Genomic DNA, 20,872 nt, shown 5'->3' on the forward strand with positions numbered 1-20,872 from the left:
ATTATGTCTCAGAATAATGGATGGATATGCTTCTCTTTCAGCTGCAGACCCCAGCGTCCTTTGCTCAGAGCGTGCAGGAGCTGACCATCGCACTGCAGAGGACGGGGGACCCTGCCAATCTCAACCGGCTGAGACCTCACCTCGAGTTGCTCGCTAACATTGACCCCAGTCCAGGTTTGCTAAAAGACAGACCAACCCATTATGATGGACTGAGCATATTTGTGTTATACCAGTGGCTCTCAATTATTATGTCGCACCCCCCTTTAAATCAGTGTTAATTTTGTTGACCAATAATTTATCAACGCCATTTTTTCACAGACGAAAACGAGATGATAACTAAATAAAAGAGTTTTAAATGACAAAAACTAGAATTGAGCTCTCTTTCGCGTTTGAATGGACAAATACACACAACTTTATGTGGAAATATCAGTTTTGGAGAGTATTCATGCAGTCGGTTATGTCTTTTTAGAACGTGAGAATATCGGATGTGCATTTGGATCCACACATTCGGTCTTAAAGTGACAGTGCGTAATAAACCTAATGCCGTCATTGCCCTTCATATTAATCAAACAAAAGGAAAAGTAAAGCATTCACTGCTCTTTAATAGCTTTAATAAGGATTAATTATATTTAATTTAACTAAAACCGTTAGATTTCAGTCGACTAAATCTACTGTAGATTTAGTCGACTAAAATCTTATTGTATTTCGTCGAATAAAAAAAAAAGAATTCAGATGACTAAAACTAAATCAAAATATGCTGCCAAAATGAACACGGCTTTAAATCTTCATAAAATTATTGTTCAGACGGTGCCAAGTCAACGGTTTGAAGAAGAAAGACTCGGAAGAATTGGCGTTTGGTGTGCTATTGCTTTATTTGGCAGAGTCAACCACCATTCACGCACTCTAATGCCTTTGCCACAGCTCTTTTAGTCTTTTAGTTTTCTTTTCGTTCCCCCCCCCCACACACACACACACTTTGAGAACCACTGTGTTATACTAAGATATTGAATTCCAGTGAATTAGAGCTGAGCGGTATGATGCATGCCTGCTCTGTTCTGTGATTTATTTTTGCTTTGATTGATCTTTATTCAGATGCTCCTCCTCCCACCTGGGAGCAGCTGGAGAAGGGGCTGGTGGCGGTAAAGACGGTGGTGCACGGCCTAGTGGACTTCATCCAGAACCACAGCAAGAAGGGCGCCGACACGCAGCAGCCTCCCCAGCACAGCAAATACAAGACATACATGTGCAGAGACATGAAGCAGAAAGGAGGCTGTCCCAGAGGAGCTAGCTGCACATTCGCTCATTCTCAGGAGGAGCTGGAAAAGTGAGTGACGTTGTAACATGCATGTCAGGTAAAAAAAACAAAAAAACATACATTATAATGAGTATCTTTTGTTGTTTTTGCATTACAGGTACCGTAAAATGAACAAACGTCTTGCTGCGCGAGTGCCCTGCTCCCCTGGCCTGCTGCCTGAGGAGGTGATCCCACTGGAGCCTGGGAGAAAGGCCCTTACCAACGGCATTGTAGCTGGTCCTGGGACGCCTCTTCCCCAGCTCATCCCCAGAGGCACAGACCCCTCAACATATGAGCTCTTACTCAAGCCCAAGATGGATAACTCTAGCCTCAGTGCTCCTGGGTCGCCACCTGACTCGTAAGCATTTGATTTCGTCAACCATGTTTGACTTCTCGTTCCTTGCTTTTCTGTCATGACTTTAGTATCTGAATTCTTTCGACTCAAACAGCAACAGCAAAATGTTGAATTTTTTCCCAAATTCAGTTCTATTTTATTTATTGTTGTCAAATTTTTGTTAATTCAAAGTTAATAAAAGTTTTTTTCTGAACTCTGCTTTAATGGTTAAAATAAAATTGTAGTAACCAAAAAGCACGAAACTTATCAAATTTAACAACAACAATAAAAATAAAAATGTTTCTCTTTTTTTCTCTTTTAATTTTTCTCAATTAAATTTTAATGGTTTAATTAAATCTTAATGATCAAAAAGCATGTCTAATTAATTGAATTCTTAAAACTTTAACAATTTCATTTAAATATAATTTTTTTTCCAGAAATTCTTTTTGTTTTCATTTTTCTGTATTTATGATTTAATACAAAATGATGAAAAATGGTGTTAATCAAATTAAGGCATTAACAGTTCTTTAAAATCGTTTAAAATGTTCTGCACAGCAGAAGTTTAGTGTTCAAATTAAAACATGGGAAAAATTTTGCATATAAAAACATTTATTAATTGATTTATTATGGGCCAAGCACTGAAGGTTGTATCCATTAGTCGTCTTCCTCGTCTTCTTTTTTCTCTTGCTGCTCCTGCCGCTCTTGAGTCTATGGCAGCCCATAAAACCGTATAGTAGTGTTGTCAAAAGACCCGGTACTTCGGTACCAAGTCGGTACTAATTTTTTTTTAACGTCACGGTACCAGGTTTTCTCAAACCCGGTACTTGATGCGCGTGCATGCCCGAAGCGCGTGCAGTTGCATCCTCTTCATAAAAGCGCTGATGGCGATCGGCGGTGCTGCTGCTGATGTGGTGCTGATGTTTTTGCGCGTGCAGATACGTTATTTCAAATGGCGCGCGGCAAGCGCGCTCATAATAGAAGCGGCGCGCTCGCTTTTCCATGTGCGTTCATGCCATGGATGTATAGCAACGACAGACGCCACGGGAGTACAAACGCTTGTGCGAACTGCGCTCTCCATGACGACGAGGAAGTGTGACATAGGCCTATTAATTGATTTCTAGCCCTTGCATTAGCTTTACTACTAGATATATTTATGGAGATGAGAAATAAAAAGCCGTCATTAATATCAGTCCGTCAGAAAAGCAGTTCTAGTCTTATTCTTGGCTGGATAACTCTTAGCAGGTTTAAAAAGCCCTTTTAAAGTTAAATATGAATACAGTTTTGGATTAAATAAAAGTATAGTCAAGTCAAATAAAACATAATTTATCTCCTGTATAGTTTGGTAATGCTACAATAAGATACCATTCATTAACATCATTGAATGCGTTATCTAACATAACACATTGAGTGAACAATATATTTTTACAACATTAATTAATGTTTGTGAATGTTACTTAATACAAAACACTTGATTGGTCATGTTTGTTCACTTCATTCATTGTGAATTAAATAATGTTAACAGAAATAATGTTAACTTTTGATTTTAAAAATGTATTTTTAAATTAACCCCTAAAGGAGAATAATTGCCACAGTATATAACTATTGTTTTTGTTTTGTTAGGTCATTTTATCTAATGTTATCTAACAAATGGAATCTCATTGTAAAGTGTTTTTAATACTAACGTTTCCATCTTTGTGATATACACTTTAATATAATTATGTAAATTTAATCTAAATTAAGCTTTGGTACCGAAATTGGTACCGAGAACCGTGGATTTTCACTGGTATCGGTACCGAATACTGAAATTTTGGTACCGTGACAACACTACCGTATAGTAAAAAGTTGTGACTAGGGGTGTAACGGGTCACAAAATTCACGGTTCGGTTCGATACGATACACTTGTGTCACGGTTCGGTTCGGTGTGTTTTTGATACAGCAAAAAGAAAGAAATGGCAGAGAATTTTTTTTCTTTTTTTAATTAAAACTAACATCATAAAGTATGATTTTTTTTACTTTGAGCAATTCTAGAGCTATAATTGACTCTTCTTAGAAGCATATAAAACAAAACAGCTCCTTGGAAAAAAATGAAATGTAATATTGTCGTTGTTATAAACAGGTTTATTTTAGTTCAGATTAACATTTGAGGGCAGCAATTGTATTCATAATGTCAAAATAAAACCGACGTAATGTTACTTGAAGGCATTATAGCCTATACTATTCCTGCCAAACTTCCATGGTTGCAGTTAGTGTTACTACAGTAAATCCATGGTGAATGTTGCTGATCTGTGGACACCGGATAGTTCATTCATGGCACAATGTTTCTTCCTGGTTTCCATGTCAGCGCTGTTTGATCTGTTAATAACGGAGAAATGTGAATGTTTCTCACTAGATCTCGCAGCGATGTCATTACTTCTGTGGCGAATTCAAATGCTTTCTTTACTGGATCTCTTATTAGCGCTGTGTAGTAACAGTGTCACATGATCACGATCGGCTCGCGCTCCACTGGTCCAAACTGATAAACGGTCCTTCAACCACACAATAACGAGCAGTTTCGTTCCGCTTGCATTACGTTTGCCATTTGATGTTGGGCAATGTTGTGGTCGCGCCGGCGTCTCTTATGAGCGCGCTTGCCACGCGCAACGCCCCTACATTTGAAATAACTAAATTTTGGTCAGCAGGAAAAATGGTCCAATGAAACGTTCGGTTTGAAAATGCGTACCGAAAACCGAACCGAAAGCCTCGTACCGAACGGTTCAATACGAATATGTATTCATTAACCATAGCAATTTTGGAGCCTTTAACTCATGTTTTTGCTCAACGTTTGAACCGTAATGACTAGAAACAAATTATTTTCCTCTGATTCGTTGGTTCAAGACGTTTCGATTGTACCCAATGATGTCATTTTCCATCATGAAAATTTTTCCAACATTCAGAATTTTCCAAAAAACCTACTTTCGAACTCCTCCTAGACCGATTTGTCAAACCAAACCGTTCTCAATAAACTCCCGAACGAATTCAACGAAGAGCATGTCAAAATGGATGTGAGGCTACATCTCTGCTTATAACTTCTGAACAATTTGACCAAAAATCATGAAACTGGTTAAGATTTGGAGCAGCTTGCCTATTGTAATGAAACGGGTCTTAATAGATTACTTGGGTCACGCCAAGACAATAGATACCAATTTTGCCATAGTCGTCTGAACTTCCTGTTTATTATTGTTATTATTTTGAGAGGTACATTTATTTTATTTATTTTTTTTGCCCAAAATGGTCAAATTCCATGATTATGTAAGGATTCTGCGATTTTGTCCACGTATCACTGAATAATAGGGCCTATAATAGGTTTGGCTTTAACAGTAACAACATAAGTTACCACTGATTAATTTCTGCCTCTTGTTTCTCTTCAGTTTGGATAAATCTGGCTTGACCCTGACACCCCACCCTGTGCCTCACCACAGGGCGGAGCACTTACCCATGCCCAAGCAGGTGCAGGTCGTGCCCAGAGGTGCGCCACAGATGTACTCGCAACAGCAGCCCGAGCTCTTCTACCCAGAGCCAGCCAGACCTGCCTCGGGATCTCAGTATGATACTCAGTACCCAGCAGGTTAGTGCATTTGCTCATATGGATGGTTGTCTGAACAGATTACGAATTTTGTCATTCATTGGCTCCCGGGATTCTCGAAGGTCTTTAATGCCAGTGTTGCCACCCAGAGTTTCACCAAAAATTGATCGTTAAGAAGTTTTCATCTGATACTGTGTCCTAACTAGATCGTATGGCTTTAACAGATACACTCTGGGTACTACCGACCGACCGACCAACCAATCAAAATAAAATGTTAACATGATTAACAGTGATTAAGTGGAATATATATTTTTTTTTTCTTTTATCAGGACGTCCAAGTTGATGACTGTGTTAGCTTGGGGTTTAATGAATAGCTGTAAATGTTTGTTGAGGGAATTAAGCCCATCATAATCTTCAGTTTAATTGCAAATGTATTTATTTGTTAAATGGATCAAAACATTAAATGCTAAAAACTAAAATCAACAATTGTAAATTTAAGAATCACAACATTAAAATGTACAGTATGCATAATAGATATTAATTTAGAGATTTACTAAAGATTACATTTAACAAGGTTATTAAAGTAGTGTTTTTAAAGGTTTATTTTTGAATGAGCGTTAGATGATACAGAAATGACAATGAACAATTAAATGTCTAACGTCGGCCGATATAATATATTTAAAAATATATTGGCTAATAACTGATATGTTACCAATTTATTGTATAATTTGTGACTAGAAATGCATCTAATTTCTTCTAAAGGCCCAACACGAATGTTCGGCACAAACATTTGGTACGATTTCGCATGCGATTTGTCTGTGCACTTGTTGTGATTATTTTATGATTCTTTTTATGTAAAGCACCTTAAATTACCATTGTGTATGAAATGTGCTATATAAATAAACTTGCCTTGCCTTGCCTTGCGCAGACCAATGTGTAAATGGCAGAAATACCCTGGTACACAATGCGCTCCGTTTCAGGACACCTGCTTGTCACGGAGAAGAAAATCAAACACCATTTACATGTTTTCAACCAGCCGTTCAGTTTTTTCTATTTACTGTGGTGTTTATCAAACATGACTAAATTCAAGAATCCAGTCAAGAGAGCCGCTTCAGGATTCCTCCTCTGAAATTGAGCAAAATTGTCTGTTCGTGAGCGCCATCAAGTCAAAGTTTTATGTAATGGCAGTGGATCTGTTCATGTTACCAAATGCAAATATTATTGTTTGGCCACTATTCTTCGCAGTGCGATGGAGGAGAGATTAAAACACCTCTCTGTCAAATTGACGGCATGCAAATGCTTGTGTTGGTCTGACCAATTGCATTAACAGCTGTTCATTCAAATTAAAATGTATTGCATGAAATTTGTGAATGAATACTTGTCTTAGTGTGAATGGGCATTTGGATTTTTCATAATGCTCATAACCTTTGTTTTCTTTTAGGTAACCCCTACCCATACCAACCACAGTATGTGTCTCCCCGCTACATCCGTAACCCGCCTCCCCCGGGCGAGTCTGCAGTGCCACCTTACACAGAGTCCTACCAAGGTTACGGCCCAGAAAGCCAATATCAGGGCCACCACTCTGGTCCCCCTTTCTCAGCCCACACCTATGGACCGCCCCCCCATTACAGTCGCAGGCACGGACACTATCCCGCTCCCCCGCCTCCGTTTGCCCCTCCCAGAGACGACTTGGTCAGGATGAGCCCGGTTCCCTTGGACGTTCCCCCGTCTGCTATGCCTCCCCCTCCATCAGGAGCTGCAGGTTCTCTGTACCACCCCCAGGAGACATCATCCAGAGACAGATACCCACCGGACGGGTACTATCCTGCTGGACCGCACCAAATGAGGTCCCACATAAGAGTGAGTTCTGTTCTTCTTAAAGTTTTTGCATGCTAAACAATAGTTTTCCTTGATATGCATGCATATAACGTTTCAAATAAAGTTGTAGAAATAGGTAAATGAACATGATTATAAACACGCACACACATGCACATATATATTTGTGGCCATTTTGCTCATGGCCTAAAGCTTTGCTTTATCTAAAACTAACATGACAGCAGTATGCAGAGATAATGATTTCTTCATATGTAGCACTCTCATTGCATACTGCTGTCATGTTAGTTTTAGATAAAGCAAAGCTTTAGGCCATGACCAAAATGGCCGCAAATGATATCACCTCACGAAGAATCCAGCTCAAACCGCAATCTCTGATTCATTGACACATAATGCTTAAGAACCGGTTTGAGTCATTCAGAAGGATTTATGAAACCCTCTTGAACTTGCTTTTAAGTTAGCGGTTTGAATCAGACTGTGTGCTAAACGAATCCCTCACCGAACCGCAAAGTTTTTCATTCTGTCTAATTCAAAATGAACCAGAAATAATTCCTGTGATGTATATTTTAGGTTAATGAGACTTTTATTAGTTGTCAATTTGACAACATGTAATGAATGAATAATAGCACTCTAAAAACATTCAAACACTTCACAAAACATAGAAACTAATGTGTTTGTGAATCTTTTTCAAGTGATTCTGTAATTTATTGTCTTAAGTTATTTAAGAGATACAACTTTTAATTTCTGCCCATTTTTAGTACGTTTTTATACCAAATCATTTAACTTAAGTTAACTTGTTGCACTGATTTCCTTAAGCACCTCGAGTCAGTTCAGTTGTTTATATGTTCTCCCTCGGCAGGATCCATACAGCCGCTCTCAGCCCAGTCTGGATGACTTGCATCGCAGGCGCAAGGAGCTGCTTGTCCAGCTGGAGGAGAGAAAAGTCATCTCCCCTCCCCCCTTCGCTGCCTCCCCCACTCCTACACACCCGTTCCCCAACGACTACCCTCAGGAGGTGAGTCCTGAACAACATTCCCCAATGCTTGCTTGCAGTTATATCATGGATCATGAATATAACACTGAAGCTTATTTTCTCCTCGGAATAAAAAATAAAAATGATCATTGCAACTTTTTATCTCACAATTCTGACTTGGAGTTTATATCTGACAATTCTGAAATATGAACTAAATTATGAATTATGAACTCGAAATTTTGAGAGAAACTCGTAATTGTTGGAAAAAAGTCTGAATTGTGAGAATTTGACCTATTTAGCTTATTTTTACTCACAATTACTTTTATTTATTTTTATTATGTGGCAGAAAAAAAAAAAAAAACAGAGTTGCTAGATATAAACTTGCAGTAGTGAAAATAAAAAATTGTGAGATAAAAAATTTTTTTTTAATCCGTGCTGGAAACAAGCCTCCATAATATAATGCTCAACATTGCTCTTCGTAAGTTTTGAATTCTGAATGTCTGCAGTATTTGGAGGACGGCTCTAAAGCCTTTGGGAGTCGGGAGCCGGACTATGCTGGGCAGTATTCCCCGTGGTCATGTGACACCATAGGATCATACATTGGCTCCAAGGATGCTAAACCAAAAGATGTCAGTAATTCTGTGGAGATGATGGCAAGTGATCTACATCATACTTTGTTTTTCCACACATCAACTGAGACTGTAAGTAATGGGTCTTAATGGTTTCCTTCCTGTACTCTCCTACAACAGAATGCAGAGGGAAAAGTTCTGCGTGAACCTCCACTGGACACCCAGCGGCGCTCCGCGGAAGCCAAAGACGACGATCCCATCATTCCCTTTGGTCCTCTGCCCACAGTGTCTCCTTTTGGTGCCATTTCACGTACCTCTAAAACGGGTTACCAGACCACTGGGCCTGTACAGGCCATGGCGTCCTCACAGGTCTCGGGCTCCAAACACATGACAGGTGACTGGCGATCTTTATAATAGTCATATAGGGATGGAAAGTTTTCTGGTTGATGGAAGGGTTCAATAAAAAATTCTTGGTACTTTTCAGTACATTTGAATGGAACCTTCCACCATGGAATTTAAAAAAAAAAAAAAAAAATTAAAAAGTTTCCCTCACAATTGCATGATATAAAGTCGCAATTTCAAGTTATAATGCCAGAATTGCAGAATATAAACTAACAATTCTGAATATATATTTTTTTACGCAATTGTGAGATATAAAAAAAGTCCAATTCTGGTGGCAAAACTTTCTTTCTTATCTCACAATTCTGACTCTATAAGACTTAATACAAAAACAATTGTTATTTCCGAATCATAAAGCAGGAGTGATGATGTTCTAGTCTTCAAGAATGATCAGTAGAGATCAGAATTTGATTCATCTAAAGAGTATTTAAAGATTGAATTATCGGAATTTCAATAGTGTATTGGTTCGAGAAGCGACTTGAATCTCAGTGTACACTATTGATTTAAAGTGCAGTCATGATCTCCGTAGACATTTCAGTAGGAATCCAAATGATCAGAAATTTTGCCTTTAATGTTTAAGTTGGTCACCCAGGTTCGCTGCAATGTCCAACAGAAAATAGATTGCTTTGAAAGTGACTTCGTACAACGCTACACCTATTAACAATGAATAATGATGTGATCATGTGACCGCTCCTGTAGACTTTCTTTTTCAGCAGTTGTAGTTTTATATTTGGTAAAGTTTGTTTTCCTCTCAGCAGATTATCCGTATGGAAGCCACAGCGGATGGGGCGGAACGTCGTACCCTCAGCACCAGAGCATCAACTCTCAGGGACACTTCAGCGAGCGGTACTTACCCTTGCCTTTTACACTTCCAGAACAGTTTCGATCTCATCACTGAAATTACTAACAAAAATGTTAAAAGAATATTGAGCATTGTTTTTTTTCCATGTTTTTGCCAGTCTGCCCATGTCTGCTCCTGAACGCGAGCAGCTCAAGATTGAGCTCCAGCAAGTCAACCAACAGATCAGTCAGCAGACCCGCGGGATGGAGGTGTGTTTGAAATATCCGTCTTAATTCATGACTCACAACTAAAAACTTTGGTCTTATGGTCATTAATATGAATATCTGCCAGGCTGCCAGTAACTCCATGCTCCTGCAGAGGGAGGCGTGCGCGCTGGCGTCTCAGCCCGCGGCCGGGGGGAAGTGGTCTTCAGGTGGCACTGTGTCCAGTGAGCAGCTCAGCCTGGAGCTTCATCACGTAGAGCGAGAGATCGGAAAGAGAACCCGAGAAATTGCCATTGTGAGTCAAACAGCCACTGTTATTGAAACAGGAAATGTATGGTATCAGTTATGAGTGTTTTTGTGAGGTTATTTTTTGTTGAAGTGCTCATTCATTCTAGTATGAGCTCACTGAAGCTGTTTTTATGATTGAAGGAGAACCAGGTGGCCCATGAGTACAAGCTGAAGGCCACTGAGAACGGGCAGCCTGACCATAAAGCCCAGCTGGAGGAACTCTCTTTAGCACTGGGGTGAGTGAGGAAACTTGTTTACTAGCTATTTAACGAGCCATTTACTCAATGTGTTTTTTCATTCCACTACACTACTTTTCTGTTGTTTTTCTACGCAAGCATGCAGTAGACAGACATGTGTGACCGTTGTGTTCACATCTTTTGCAGCGTTAAAGTTCTTCTACATAAACTTTGAAACCAGAAGTTTGGTGCAGCTTAGGCTCCAATCGTGATAATGTGGTGTATCGTAATATGTACATAAATGTTACGTAATGTGTACGTTCTCTTATGATATAAGTACCGATACCAACCCTGTTTTTTGAGATAAAGTTGGAGTTAATGCAAGTGAACAAAAATATAAATGATATTGTTACTTCTTATTTAAGTCATTTTATTAATCACCCATATAGTCAATTAATAATTTCTTATATTGTAAGATTAGTCAGTTATCAAAATAATTATTTGCAGTCCTAATTGGAGCTATTGGTTTTTTTATGTACTGTAGCCTGTATATTTATAAATATATGTATGTATATACACCAGCCACTTTATTAGGTAGACCTTGCTAGTACCAGGTTGGACACATTTTGCCCTCAGAACTGCCTTAGTTCTTCGTGGCAGAGATTCAACAAGATGCTGGAAACATTCCTCAGAGATTTTGGTCTATATTGACATGAAAGCATCACTCAGTTGCTGCAGATTTGTCAGCTGCACATCCATGATGAGAATCCCCCGTTCCTCCACATCACAGAGTTTTGGTGACACTGGAGGCCATTTGAGTTTAGTGAACCAGGGTGGCCGCGGGTCCTTAAAAAGTCTTAAAATGTCTTAAATAAAGTTTTCCTAAAAAAAGGCCTTAAAAAGTCTTAAAATGTCTTAAATTCAGATTCGATAGGTCTTAAATATTTCTGGTCACGTTACCGTTAAAATTTCTCCAGTCTGACGGACCTAATATCCGTCAAATAACAAGTGAAGCATCGAATCGCGAGAATGATTCAGATTTTATTACATAAACAGCTATTGATAATGATAATGTAGGCTTTTTCTGGTAACGCTGTTGAGGCTCGCGCTGCTTGTCTCTGTGATAGATTTTATAGGAAGAAATCAAAACAAATGAGCATAAGTTAACGGCAAACAAAAAAACTCCCAGAAGAAACATACTGAGGTAAAAATACACTCTCGCGTTTCGGGAGTCGGGATAGACGGAATTGTCACTTGCATAATCGGGCCAGCATTGCATCATAAGTAACTTTACCATTTGCACGTCTTTTAAAGTTTTACCTGATTAAACATTCACGCGATTTGAAACTATTCAGTACTTGCGCGCTGTCTGAGAGAGATGGTTTTTTTTCTGCACACACACATAGAGTAAAGCCGCCTCACAAACAGCTCGTGGGTAACAAAAGTAATTTTTCGTGGATTTTATCGCTTTAACAGTCAAAAACATGCGAAAATGATGTCAATTTCGGTCTTGGTGAGTATCCTCTAAACACAGTCGGTTATGTCTTAAATAAGCATAAATCGCACGTGACCGTATAATGAACACAGGATCCGTGCACTAGCTCTTAAAGGGACAGCAGCCATATGTGTCTCATTCATTTGGTTGTCAAAACAACAAACCATAGCTTTCATTTTAAGGAATCAGGATTAATAGCCTATGTATTTAATTTAGTCAGGACTAAAATACTACCCAGTGTTATTTTACATTTGATTACTTTATTCAGTCTCTGTATTTCTGAATACTAGTGTTAGACCTAAGCAAAAACTTTTCTCTTTATTTCTATTTATTGGTATCTTTATTCTATTGTATTTATTTGTGCTACTTTTTTCAATTTAATTCAAAGATTGAAATCAAGCTTCCTTGTGTTGTGTAAATTCTTAAGACCAAAATTACCCCATTGTAAAAATGCAATGAGTGAGCATACATTTAGGCCAGATACATGTAATAAATAAAAGAAAAAGTCTAAACTCCCCCCTCAAATTAAAAATCTAATACGCATGTAATATAATATGTATTTCCATCACAGGTTTGGTCTTAAATTTCATTCAAAGTGGCATTAAAAAGGTCTTAAAAAGTCTTAAATTTTACTTGTTTATATCTGTAGACACCCTGTGAACTCATTAGCCCCTTTTACACAGACAGTCTTTACTGGTAAGTTACCGGTAAGAGATCATGTATGAACAGGACCTTTTCAAAAATACCGGTAAATAGGTTCCGGCAATTTACCAGTAAGGGAAGTTGTAACATTACCAGTAAATTACCGATAATGTGCTCTGTGTGAACACAGAAAGAATCAATGATTCATATGTGCCGATATGATCAACGTCAGAACGTGCTGACGTAAGAAGTCTGCTTTGAGCCAATCATAAAGCTCTTATGGAGATGACGTGATTACATAGCGCTGTTTACAGTAAGCTTTTTAATAGTTTTTCTATTTAAATATGTTCAAGATTATCATATTTGACCGTTTTTTCAACGCGCCGTGCTCGAGGCCCAGCCTTCTTTTCCATCCATTCATTACGGATACTATTATGTGCGTCTCGTGTTTTTAAGAGCATAAATGCGCTCTGTTTGATCATCCCCTAATGCCTGTCACTCAGACGTCAAATTGAACAGAGAGTGAAACTAAAGCGCTTCTCATGTGGGCGAATGAAGAGAACAGCGCAGCGTTTAAAGATCACTTCTGAAGATTGACATCACAGAATTTACCGGTATTTTGGAGCTGATGTGTGAATGGTTTGTTACTGGTTAAAAGCCAGAATGCCGTTGCTTGTGTGAACAGCATTTTTGTATTTTTCAAGTCATTCTGCCAATTTTACAGTAATTTAACGGGATTGCTGTGTGAAAGGGGCTATTATCATGTTCAAGAAACCAGTTTGAGATGATTTGAGCTTTTGTGACATGCGTGTTCAAGGTTTCGACGCGTTGTGCGTTCAGAGATGCTCTTCTACAGACCTCGGTTGTCACGAGTGGTTATTTGAGTTTCTGTTGTCTTCAGCTGAACCAGTCTGGCCATTCTCCTCTGACCTCTGGCATCAACAAGGCATTTTCTCCCACAGAAATATCACTGGATATTTTCTCTTTTTCTGCCCATTCTCTGTAAACCCTAGAGAATGGTTGTGTGTGAAAATCCCAGTAGATCAGCAGTTTCTGAAATACTCAGACCAGCCCGTTCGACACAAACAACCATGCCAAATTTAAAGTCACTTAAATCACCTTTTCTACCCCATTCTGATGCTCAGTTTGAACATCTCGACTACGAGTGTGTCTCAATCAGCTCCCAAGGCTTCTTAGGTCTTAACACTTTGCTTGTTACGTATTAGTGCAGCATTTTAGCTTTAAATAAATTATATATGTTAGCTAGATTATGTTGATTACCTTTCTAGCGACGCATGTTTATGCTGAAATATAATTAAATAATGGTTTGTATTTTTTTTTAAACATCTATTGTGTGTCATAATTTGCAGTAAGTCGGCTTATGTGATTTGTTTCGTGCTTCAGAACTTCTTTTTAAGGGAACCTAGTTAGCATCAATGCTCCCTGGTTTTCACAGTGCATTGTGGGACTTCAGTGCAGTGTGCACTGATAGGATTTCACAATTGAGGCCCTTAAAATGTCCGACTCTGATCAGTGCCCTGACCAATGAACTTGGGAGCTGATTGAGACACCCAATGTCTTCATGCCAAAATGTACTGAGTTGCTGCCTTATGATTGGCCGATTATATATTTTGTGTTAAGAAGCAGTTGAACAGGTGTATTTAATAAATGACATCATATAGACTTAAAATTAAGGTTGAAACAATGTCAACTTAACATGGAATGTGTTAATGCCTTTCACTGTTTATGTTCATCCCCAATCCCAAGTTATGTTTCTAACTAAACAGGACTCCATAGAGCAGATGCTAATAGCTAGTATGGCAACATCGCTCAATACAGTGGCATACATGCAGCATTATGTTTTAGTTTTTTTTTACGAGCGTGACAATCGCATTCTATAACTGAAGTGACACTTGCACATCTTCAGGACTTACAGATGCATTCTCTGCAAACCCCCGCTGTATGAACAGAGCATCACTGGACAGCTAGTTGTCTGCTACGTCATGTAATGTGAAAGACACGCTGTATAATCATGTTAATAAGTTCTGTTAATCATGGGAAGTTAATTTTAAGCTATGAACAAATAATAGATTAATCGATTATCAAAATCCAGCCCTAGTTTGAATGGTCTCCATTCTACACGTTTACCATGACATTGTTACTTGTCAGTCTATTCCCTTAAGCTACCATCAGCAAAGACCTAAACAGCCTCTTTTGTTGTGTTTTCCTGTTGCTGTTCATGTCTGAATAATGTTTCCACAAATACACTTACTCTCTCTTGTCTGTTCCCCTTCTCTCCAACAGCGAGGTGTCTAATGGATCCAGTGGCATGAAGCCAGCCAGTAGTATGGGTGGATCTATGCTCTCGCTGGCCAATAAGACGTCTTCTCTCTCCCTCTGCTCCGCTGACCAAGCGGCGAGTAGCTCAGACCTTCAAAAGAACGGGGTCGTTCACTCTTGCTCTTAAGAGTGTATTCACACACCTACACACACACACACACACATATACGCAGACAACCTCTCCAGAGGTCGATCTTCCTCCTCGGAGGGCTTTGAAATTTGTCTCGACTAATTCAACCAGTTTCAAGAGTTTTTGCAAGAGGCGTTTTTAATAATCAGACGGAGCTGAAATGAGGGACACACACACGAACACGCACACACCTGCATGCTGCTACATGCATGCACGACACAAACTTCTCTGTTGTTTTATTTAGAAAATGAGCAGTATCTGCCGTGATATAAATTTTCTTTCTTTTTGTTCTGTGAATGAGCTTTTTGTTTTAATGACTTCTCATCGCCTGGAAACCAGGGCATCTGAATAATGCTTACTTTGTTGTGTTCCCAGTATATCAAGAAAGGACAGTCAACCCAAAAGCTAGCACAGACAGGACGACGCAAACTAGTGGAATACAAACGAGAATCGAACGCACTATTTGTAGCATCGGGGCAAGTCGCTGATTTGCGACGGTGCGGTCGGGACTCTGTCGAAACGTTCCAACTCCCTGGATCTCTGCAGCCTTGAATATGATCTGACTCACCAGGTTTAAAGTAGCATGGAGAACCTTTTATGAATCCATTTTTATGGACCGTTAACACGGGTCTCCTCACATGACGCTCGACCGTGGCAGTATATCGCTGTAAGGCAGTTCGATTGGGCTCTGGATGACACAAGGGGGACGAGAGAGATGATATATCTTTATATATATATATATATAATCAGTTGTCAGGTTTCATTTAATCAATGGTTTGGCTATATAACTGTTAAGGAATTTGTAAATGTGTGGGGACACGTATCTAAAGCATTCTGTTTTATAGAATGCAAACAGATGTCTTTAAAAAATGAGCACTTTTTTCCATGTTTTCCATGAGTGTGTGCTTTTTAGTCGCGGAGGTGCAACACTTCACTTCCCTTGTGTTCTTCAGAGCTCTGTGGTCAGGATGATTTATGTTTCTCCCAGTGCCACAGTCTTCGTAAGATTACAGCCTATTAGGAAATAATTTCATCAGTTTTCCCTAACTTCTGTGAAGTTGCATATTTGGCTCTCCTGGTCGAGTTTGCATATTCGGGTCTCGCCACTAAATTGCTGCAAAGAAATACACCAGGGTGCGTAGTTTCAACAACGCCGGGTCCCGTAGCGCTGAACGAGTGCGTTACGGTTTTGACACTCGAGATAAAAGTTTTTCGAAATTTGCTTTGGTGAGAAATTTGTTACAGGGATAGTTAAACCAATAATAAATTATGTTGTCGTCGACTCACCCTTAATGCCGTTCCAAACCTGTATAACAAGATATTAAAAAAAAGGGGCAAAAACTGTTTTTCAAAATATCATCTTTTGCGTTCCACAGAATAATGTCAGTCATGCAGGTTTTGAAAGACGTGATGGGGGGAGTAAACGTTTTTGGCTTAACTATCCCTTTAAATAAAAATCCAGACAGATGTTCATTATAGATGAGCTATTTGATGTCTTTTAAGTTTCCTCTTTCTCTTTATAAACTCTAAATTAGTTTGGAATCAACTCTAGACGATTAGAGACGATTATGAATTTCTGTAGAAATGAGACGAGCAGAATTTAATGCGACTCGAGTGTTGCATGAATCGAGGCCCATTGAGTTCATCGACCTGCTTTCGGCTTAAACGCGTGTTTACACAGCGACCGTTTCCAAACAAGGCCCCGTAATTGAAGAGAACGAGTATTTGAAGTCTGAAGTCTTCCTATAGTGATGACATTCTTCACGTGTGACATTTTGTTCTAGTCTCTTGAGACCGACTATGATATACAGCTCCAATTTTGGGTGCAACCTCTTAACGTGTAATCTTTTGTGGTTTTTGTGCTATACCCGTGGTGATATAGATGATTTCTCTTATTACGATGACTTGTAGTCACGGTCATTATTTGATGTTCTTGCTCGTGAAAGAGCACACGCAGCCTTTTTCAAGCACTCGTCGAGGTGACATCAACCTTACTGTCGAGGTGATGTCCATCGCACTCGCTGAGCAAATTCTCCAGGATGGCGTCTTTCTCCATGCTAAATTTGTTACGTCCTCCCTCTCCTCGACAAGGAAACTGAATTCTCGTAGTGATTCTGTTTCATGCTGTTGAAGATCTCATGAATTAGTTAAGGCTTTGCCTGATCTGAAATGCGCCACGTAGCGTTAGCTTATGATTTCTCAACCGAGTTTCCCGCTTGTTTCCTTTCTGGTGAATCTGACGTAAGGCTAGCTCTTTGTTGTAGCACAATTATTAAAGTGAAACTCATAAGAACATGCCATGTCACATTTCACCCAAACATTTTGATAAAAAGAAAACAGGTTTTTGTTTTGTTTGTGGCATTTTCATGACAATCGAGCACATCTACTTCCCCAAATTCGACACACATGGAGAGCTGTACTTGATTTGAATGAAAATGTAAATAAATTGTGGTTATTTTGAGATGAAATATGTCCCAGGCATGTTCTCGTCAGGTTTCATGAGATTCACCCGGAGATGTACTTAACTTTCTAGATATTGCTCACAAATATGTGCCACCTCAAATTTTTGGGAACATTAACACCGGGAGGATATGATGCGCTCAGAGAATTCCATTTATATTTATACAAGGGAAAAAAACAATTGCTCACTGCTTAAAAAGTGAGCAGGAGGCGTTTAAATCCAGCGGCTTATCTTGACGTCTCATCTATAGAGGCGTAGGAACGTGACTAAGAATAGTTGAATGGCAAGGCTTTTATACAGAGGTGAGGATTTCTGTTTATTTTCCTCCTCCCAGCTGTTTCCCATACAATTTTTAGGAGCTTGGCTAACACGCTCCTGTCACCGGATCGGTTAGCGTTGGGTTTTCTTTCGTTTTTGTTAGGCGCACGCGCTAGCAAGGCGAGCGTTCTGTTTCGCAATGCTAATCGCTGCTACGACAGCGTTTGGCAGGTGTGTTGAGATTTTTTTTGGCTTTCACAGAGTGCCCAAAGCTGTGCGACGGTTAGCATTCTCCAGTGATGCACTGCCAGGATGCTGCTTCTATTTGAATCTTTGGATTGTATGGGAATGTGCTATCTTGAATTTAATATTTAGCACTTGCTTGGGTGCTGTAGAACTTTTTTCCCCCTCCAATGATCAGTGATCTCACTGAGCGTATTACTACGGGCGTGGATATTTTTTTTGTTTGTTTTACAAATTGTCAACCCATCCACACATTGCAACTTATGGGAAACGACTCAGTCAGGCTCATTTACAGTTTTGTGCATGAGGTTCTTTTTCCTCAAGTAAGAAATTGCAGAATAATGTGATTTTCTTTGAGAATGGGTCTGTTCCTAATGGATGATATTCATTTCTCTGCCTGGATTGTGTCTGTTTTGAACAGACCTGTTGAATTCATTTAAATGAAATGCAAATTAACTCATTTTGAACCTTATAACACTGTTATGGCTGTCTTTATTTTTTGTCGTTTTGTTTTATTCCTAACTTTTTTGGGAAATGTAATGGCTTTTTTATGATTACTTCCAAGTTGTCTTGTAAAATCTCTTAAATTAAGGTACAGGCTCAATTTCAACAAGGAAAGGTTTTATATATAAATATATATTATACTCCATTAAGGAATGTTTAGAACCATCTTACTCCAATGTGGATGTAGCCATTATTACGCCATTTTATGACTTTGTAAAAGAATTCACTGTGTGAAAATTGGTTTGCATTTTTGTATAATACAATCTGCTTTTTGTTTGTTTAAAAGGAGAGGGAGGTGAAACTGGATATTAGAGGACAAGATTTAAATAAAAAATAATTTAACAGAACCTGTGATATTGAAAAGAAAATGTAACTTGTGTACAACGATTCTAAATGAGAGGGATGGAATAAACAATATTGGTAACACTGCTATAAAGATGTGTGTTGGCTGTGCTATTTTATTCATTTTTATTTTTTTAAGATTCCTTTCAGTCCCAACACTGCGGCTTCAGAGAAACTCGAACACAGATCCAGGTATGTTTCCTGATTCAGGACAAGCTGCGCGTGTGATCTAACTGATCACACAACTTGTACAGAACTTGTACTAGAAGTTTATGGTCCTTACACATAAAAAGGGCAGGACCATAAAGAGACATCAGAAAATTGATTTATTGCCATCTTATTAGGACACAAATAATGCAACTTCATCATTTCTTTTAAATATGACTTTTTTATTTGAATGTTTGTATGCCCCAGGATACGTCACCCCTTTGGGGGTATAAACTCATTGAAAAAAGAATGCTAGTTTGGCAATGCATTACAAAAAAATTAACCACATTTTTTAAAACATTTATTGTCTCATAACAAACATTTTCTGTAAAATTCTGTTCATATATTTATTATGCAAATTTCTAGGACCAAAACTTTGATAAACCTATTGTACACAATCTACTTCATGCCTTCTGCCCTCTGATTTGCTAGTTAATTATTATTATTATTAAATCAAATTCATCTTTTACTTGTGAAAATCTTTAATGATTTTGATAAAGTAAATGTTAGTTCTTGCTGAAGCTCAAACGTGCTGCGTAACTAGGGTGACCACCATCAAACAAACCAAATGTGGGACGATTATAAGTTTGTGTGGGACGTTACCAACACTAAAACATAACCTGAAACTGTTATATAATGTCTGTCTAACTTAAAAACATTTGTATTCTGCATTTCAGCTGATAAAAATGATTTGTTCTTTAGTCCCTTCCAGAAAACACCATTACATCACAATGTAACATTTTTACGTCATTTAAATTCAACATCACAGAAGGCATCATGCACACAACTATTTTGAAACAGTTCTGGGGCCTGTTTCAATAAGGAGGTTCAACCAACTCTGAGTTAAAACTTGAACTCTGAGTTGACTTACCCTGAGATGGAAAACTCTGAGTTTTTGGTTTCAGAACAGCTGAAATGAGTTAGTTCAATCGACTCTGAGTTGACTGACTCTGAGTTAAGCGCGTGCACCACAACTATAAAAAGCCATTATCAATGGAGCACAGATATTATGAGTCACCATGGCAACAGCGCCAGACAAAAAGAGGTCTTCATATTTCTTCACATTTTAATTACTGTTATACAGTGATGGGTGTAATTAATTACCAAGTAATCTAAATACTGTAATTTAATTAAAGGGATTACTCTTAATTCTTCTGTAATTTAAAGTTTAATCTGATGTAATTGTATTAGACTATAGAACAATTCTGTATAGGATTTTTAACATACATTTTTAAAAGTTATATTTTTAATGTAACCTTCTCCCTCTACACACTTTGGTCAATTCAAGAAGAATTCATGCAATTGTATATTGTTTATTTGAAAGCATTAAAAGTGCTGTTTCTTGTCTCTCCTTGTATTGTTTAAGTGGTTGAGGTTGATATGGGATTTAGTAATTAGTAATAAGTAGACCAATAATTTCTAAAGATAGTCATTATTACATTAATCTAATTACACTGTTGAAGATGTCATAGTTACAAGTAACTTGCCCAACTGTTATAATATCAGAGGTGAAACTGGAAGAACAGTATGTTATTCAACCTCATTTTAATTTCCATGTAGGGGCAATCCTGCAGGCATTAAAAGAACATGGCAGCAGCTGAAATTTAAATATAAAAACATAATTCAGTCAAGTAAGGCTTGAGCATATCATGGGTGTAAGCTACCTGACTTTACAAACATGTGACATATTAAATAACTAGAGCATCCAGTGTCTAGCAGTGCAGCAGCATTTACAGCTGAGGGAATTCCTGGACGGACTTCAGAGCCAGTCCCAAAGATCCAAGCGCCTTCATAAAATGTAAGAGTTTTACATATGT

The 20,872-nt window shown here is 38.5% G+C and overlaps 1 protein-coding gene and 1 long non-coding RNA gene across 4 annotated transcripts in view; both read left to right on the top strand.

Moving 5' to 3' along the window:
• Window positions 1-19,711, top strand: part of rc3h1b (ring finger and CCCH-type domains 1b) — a 28,124-nt gene extending 8,413 nt beyond the window's left edge. Inside the window, exons 7-19 of one of the 3 annotated variants that reach the window (XM_082173768.1) lie at window positions 42-174; window positions 1,093-1,324; window positions 1,413-1,652; window positions 5,036-5,232; window positions 6,632-7,050; window positions 7,883-8,038; window positions 8,503-8,649; window positions 8,746-8,959; window positions 9,720-9,810; window positions 9,924-10,014; window positions 10,097-10,264; window positions 10,399-10,493; window positions 14,875-19,711. In XM_082173768.1, coding sequence (XP_082029894.1) covers window positions 42-174; window positions 1,093-1,324; window positions 1,413-1,652; window positions 5,036-5,232; window positions 6,632-7,050; window positions 7,883-8,038; window positions 8,503-8,649; window positions 8,746-8,959; window positions 9,720-9,810; window positions 9,924-10,014; window positions 10,097-10,264; window positions 10,399-10,493; window positions 14,875-15,037 — 2,346 coding nt within the window. In that variant the 3' untranslated portion in view covers window positions 15,038-19,711. The remainder of the gene's footprint in view (window positions 1-41; window positions 175-1,092; window positions 1,325-1,412; window positions 1,653-5,035; window positions 5,233-6,631; window positions 7,051-7,882; window positions 8,039-8,502; window positions 8,650-8,745; window positions 8,960-9,719; window positions 9,811-9,923; window positions 10,015-10,096; window positions 10,265-10,398; window positions 10,494-14,874) is intronic. The other 2 variants (XM_082173770.1, XM_082173769.1) reach the window with 2 other exon arrangements.
• Window positions 10,500-13,907, top strand: LOC309501696. The gene is made up of 2 exons (XR_014206975.1): window positions 10,500-11,224; window positions 12,578-13,907. It is a non-coding gene; the product is annotated as an uncharacterized lncRNA (long non-coding RNA).
• Window positions 19,712-20,872: the final 1,161 nt, after the last annotated feature.

The sequence above is a fragment of the Leuciscus leuciscus genome, assembly GCF_965113295.1.
Source record: "Leuciscus leuciscus genome assembly, chromosome: 6".
Taxonomy (NCBI): domain Eukaryota; kingdom Metazoa; phylum Chordata; class Actinopteri; order Cypriniformes; family Leuciscidae; genus Leuciscus; species Leuciscus leuciscus.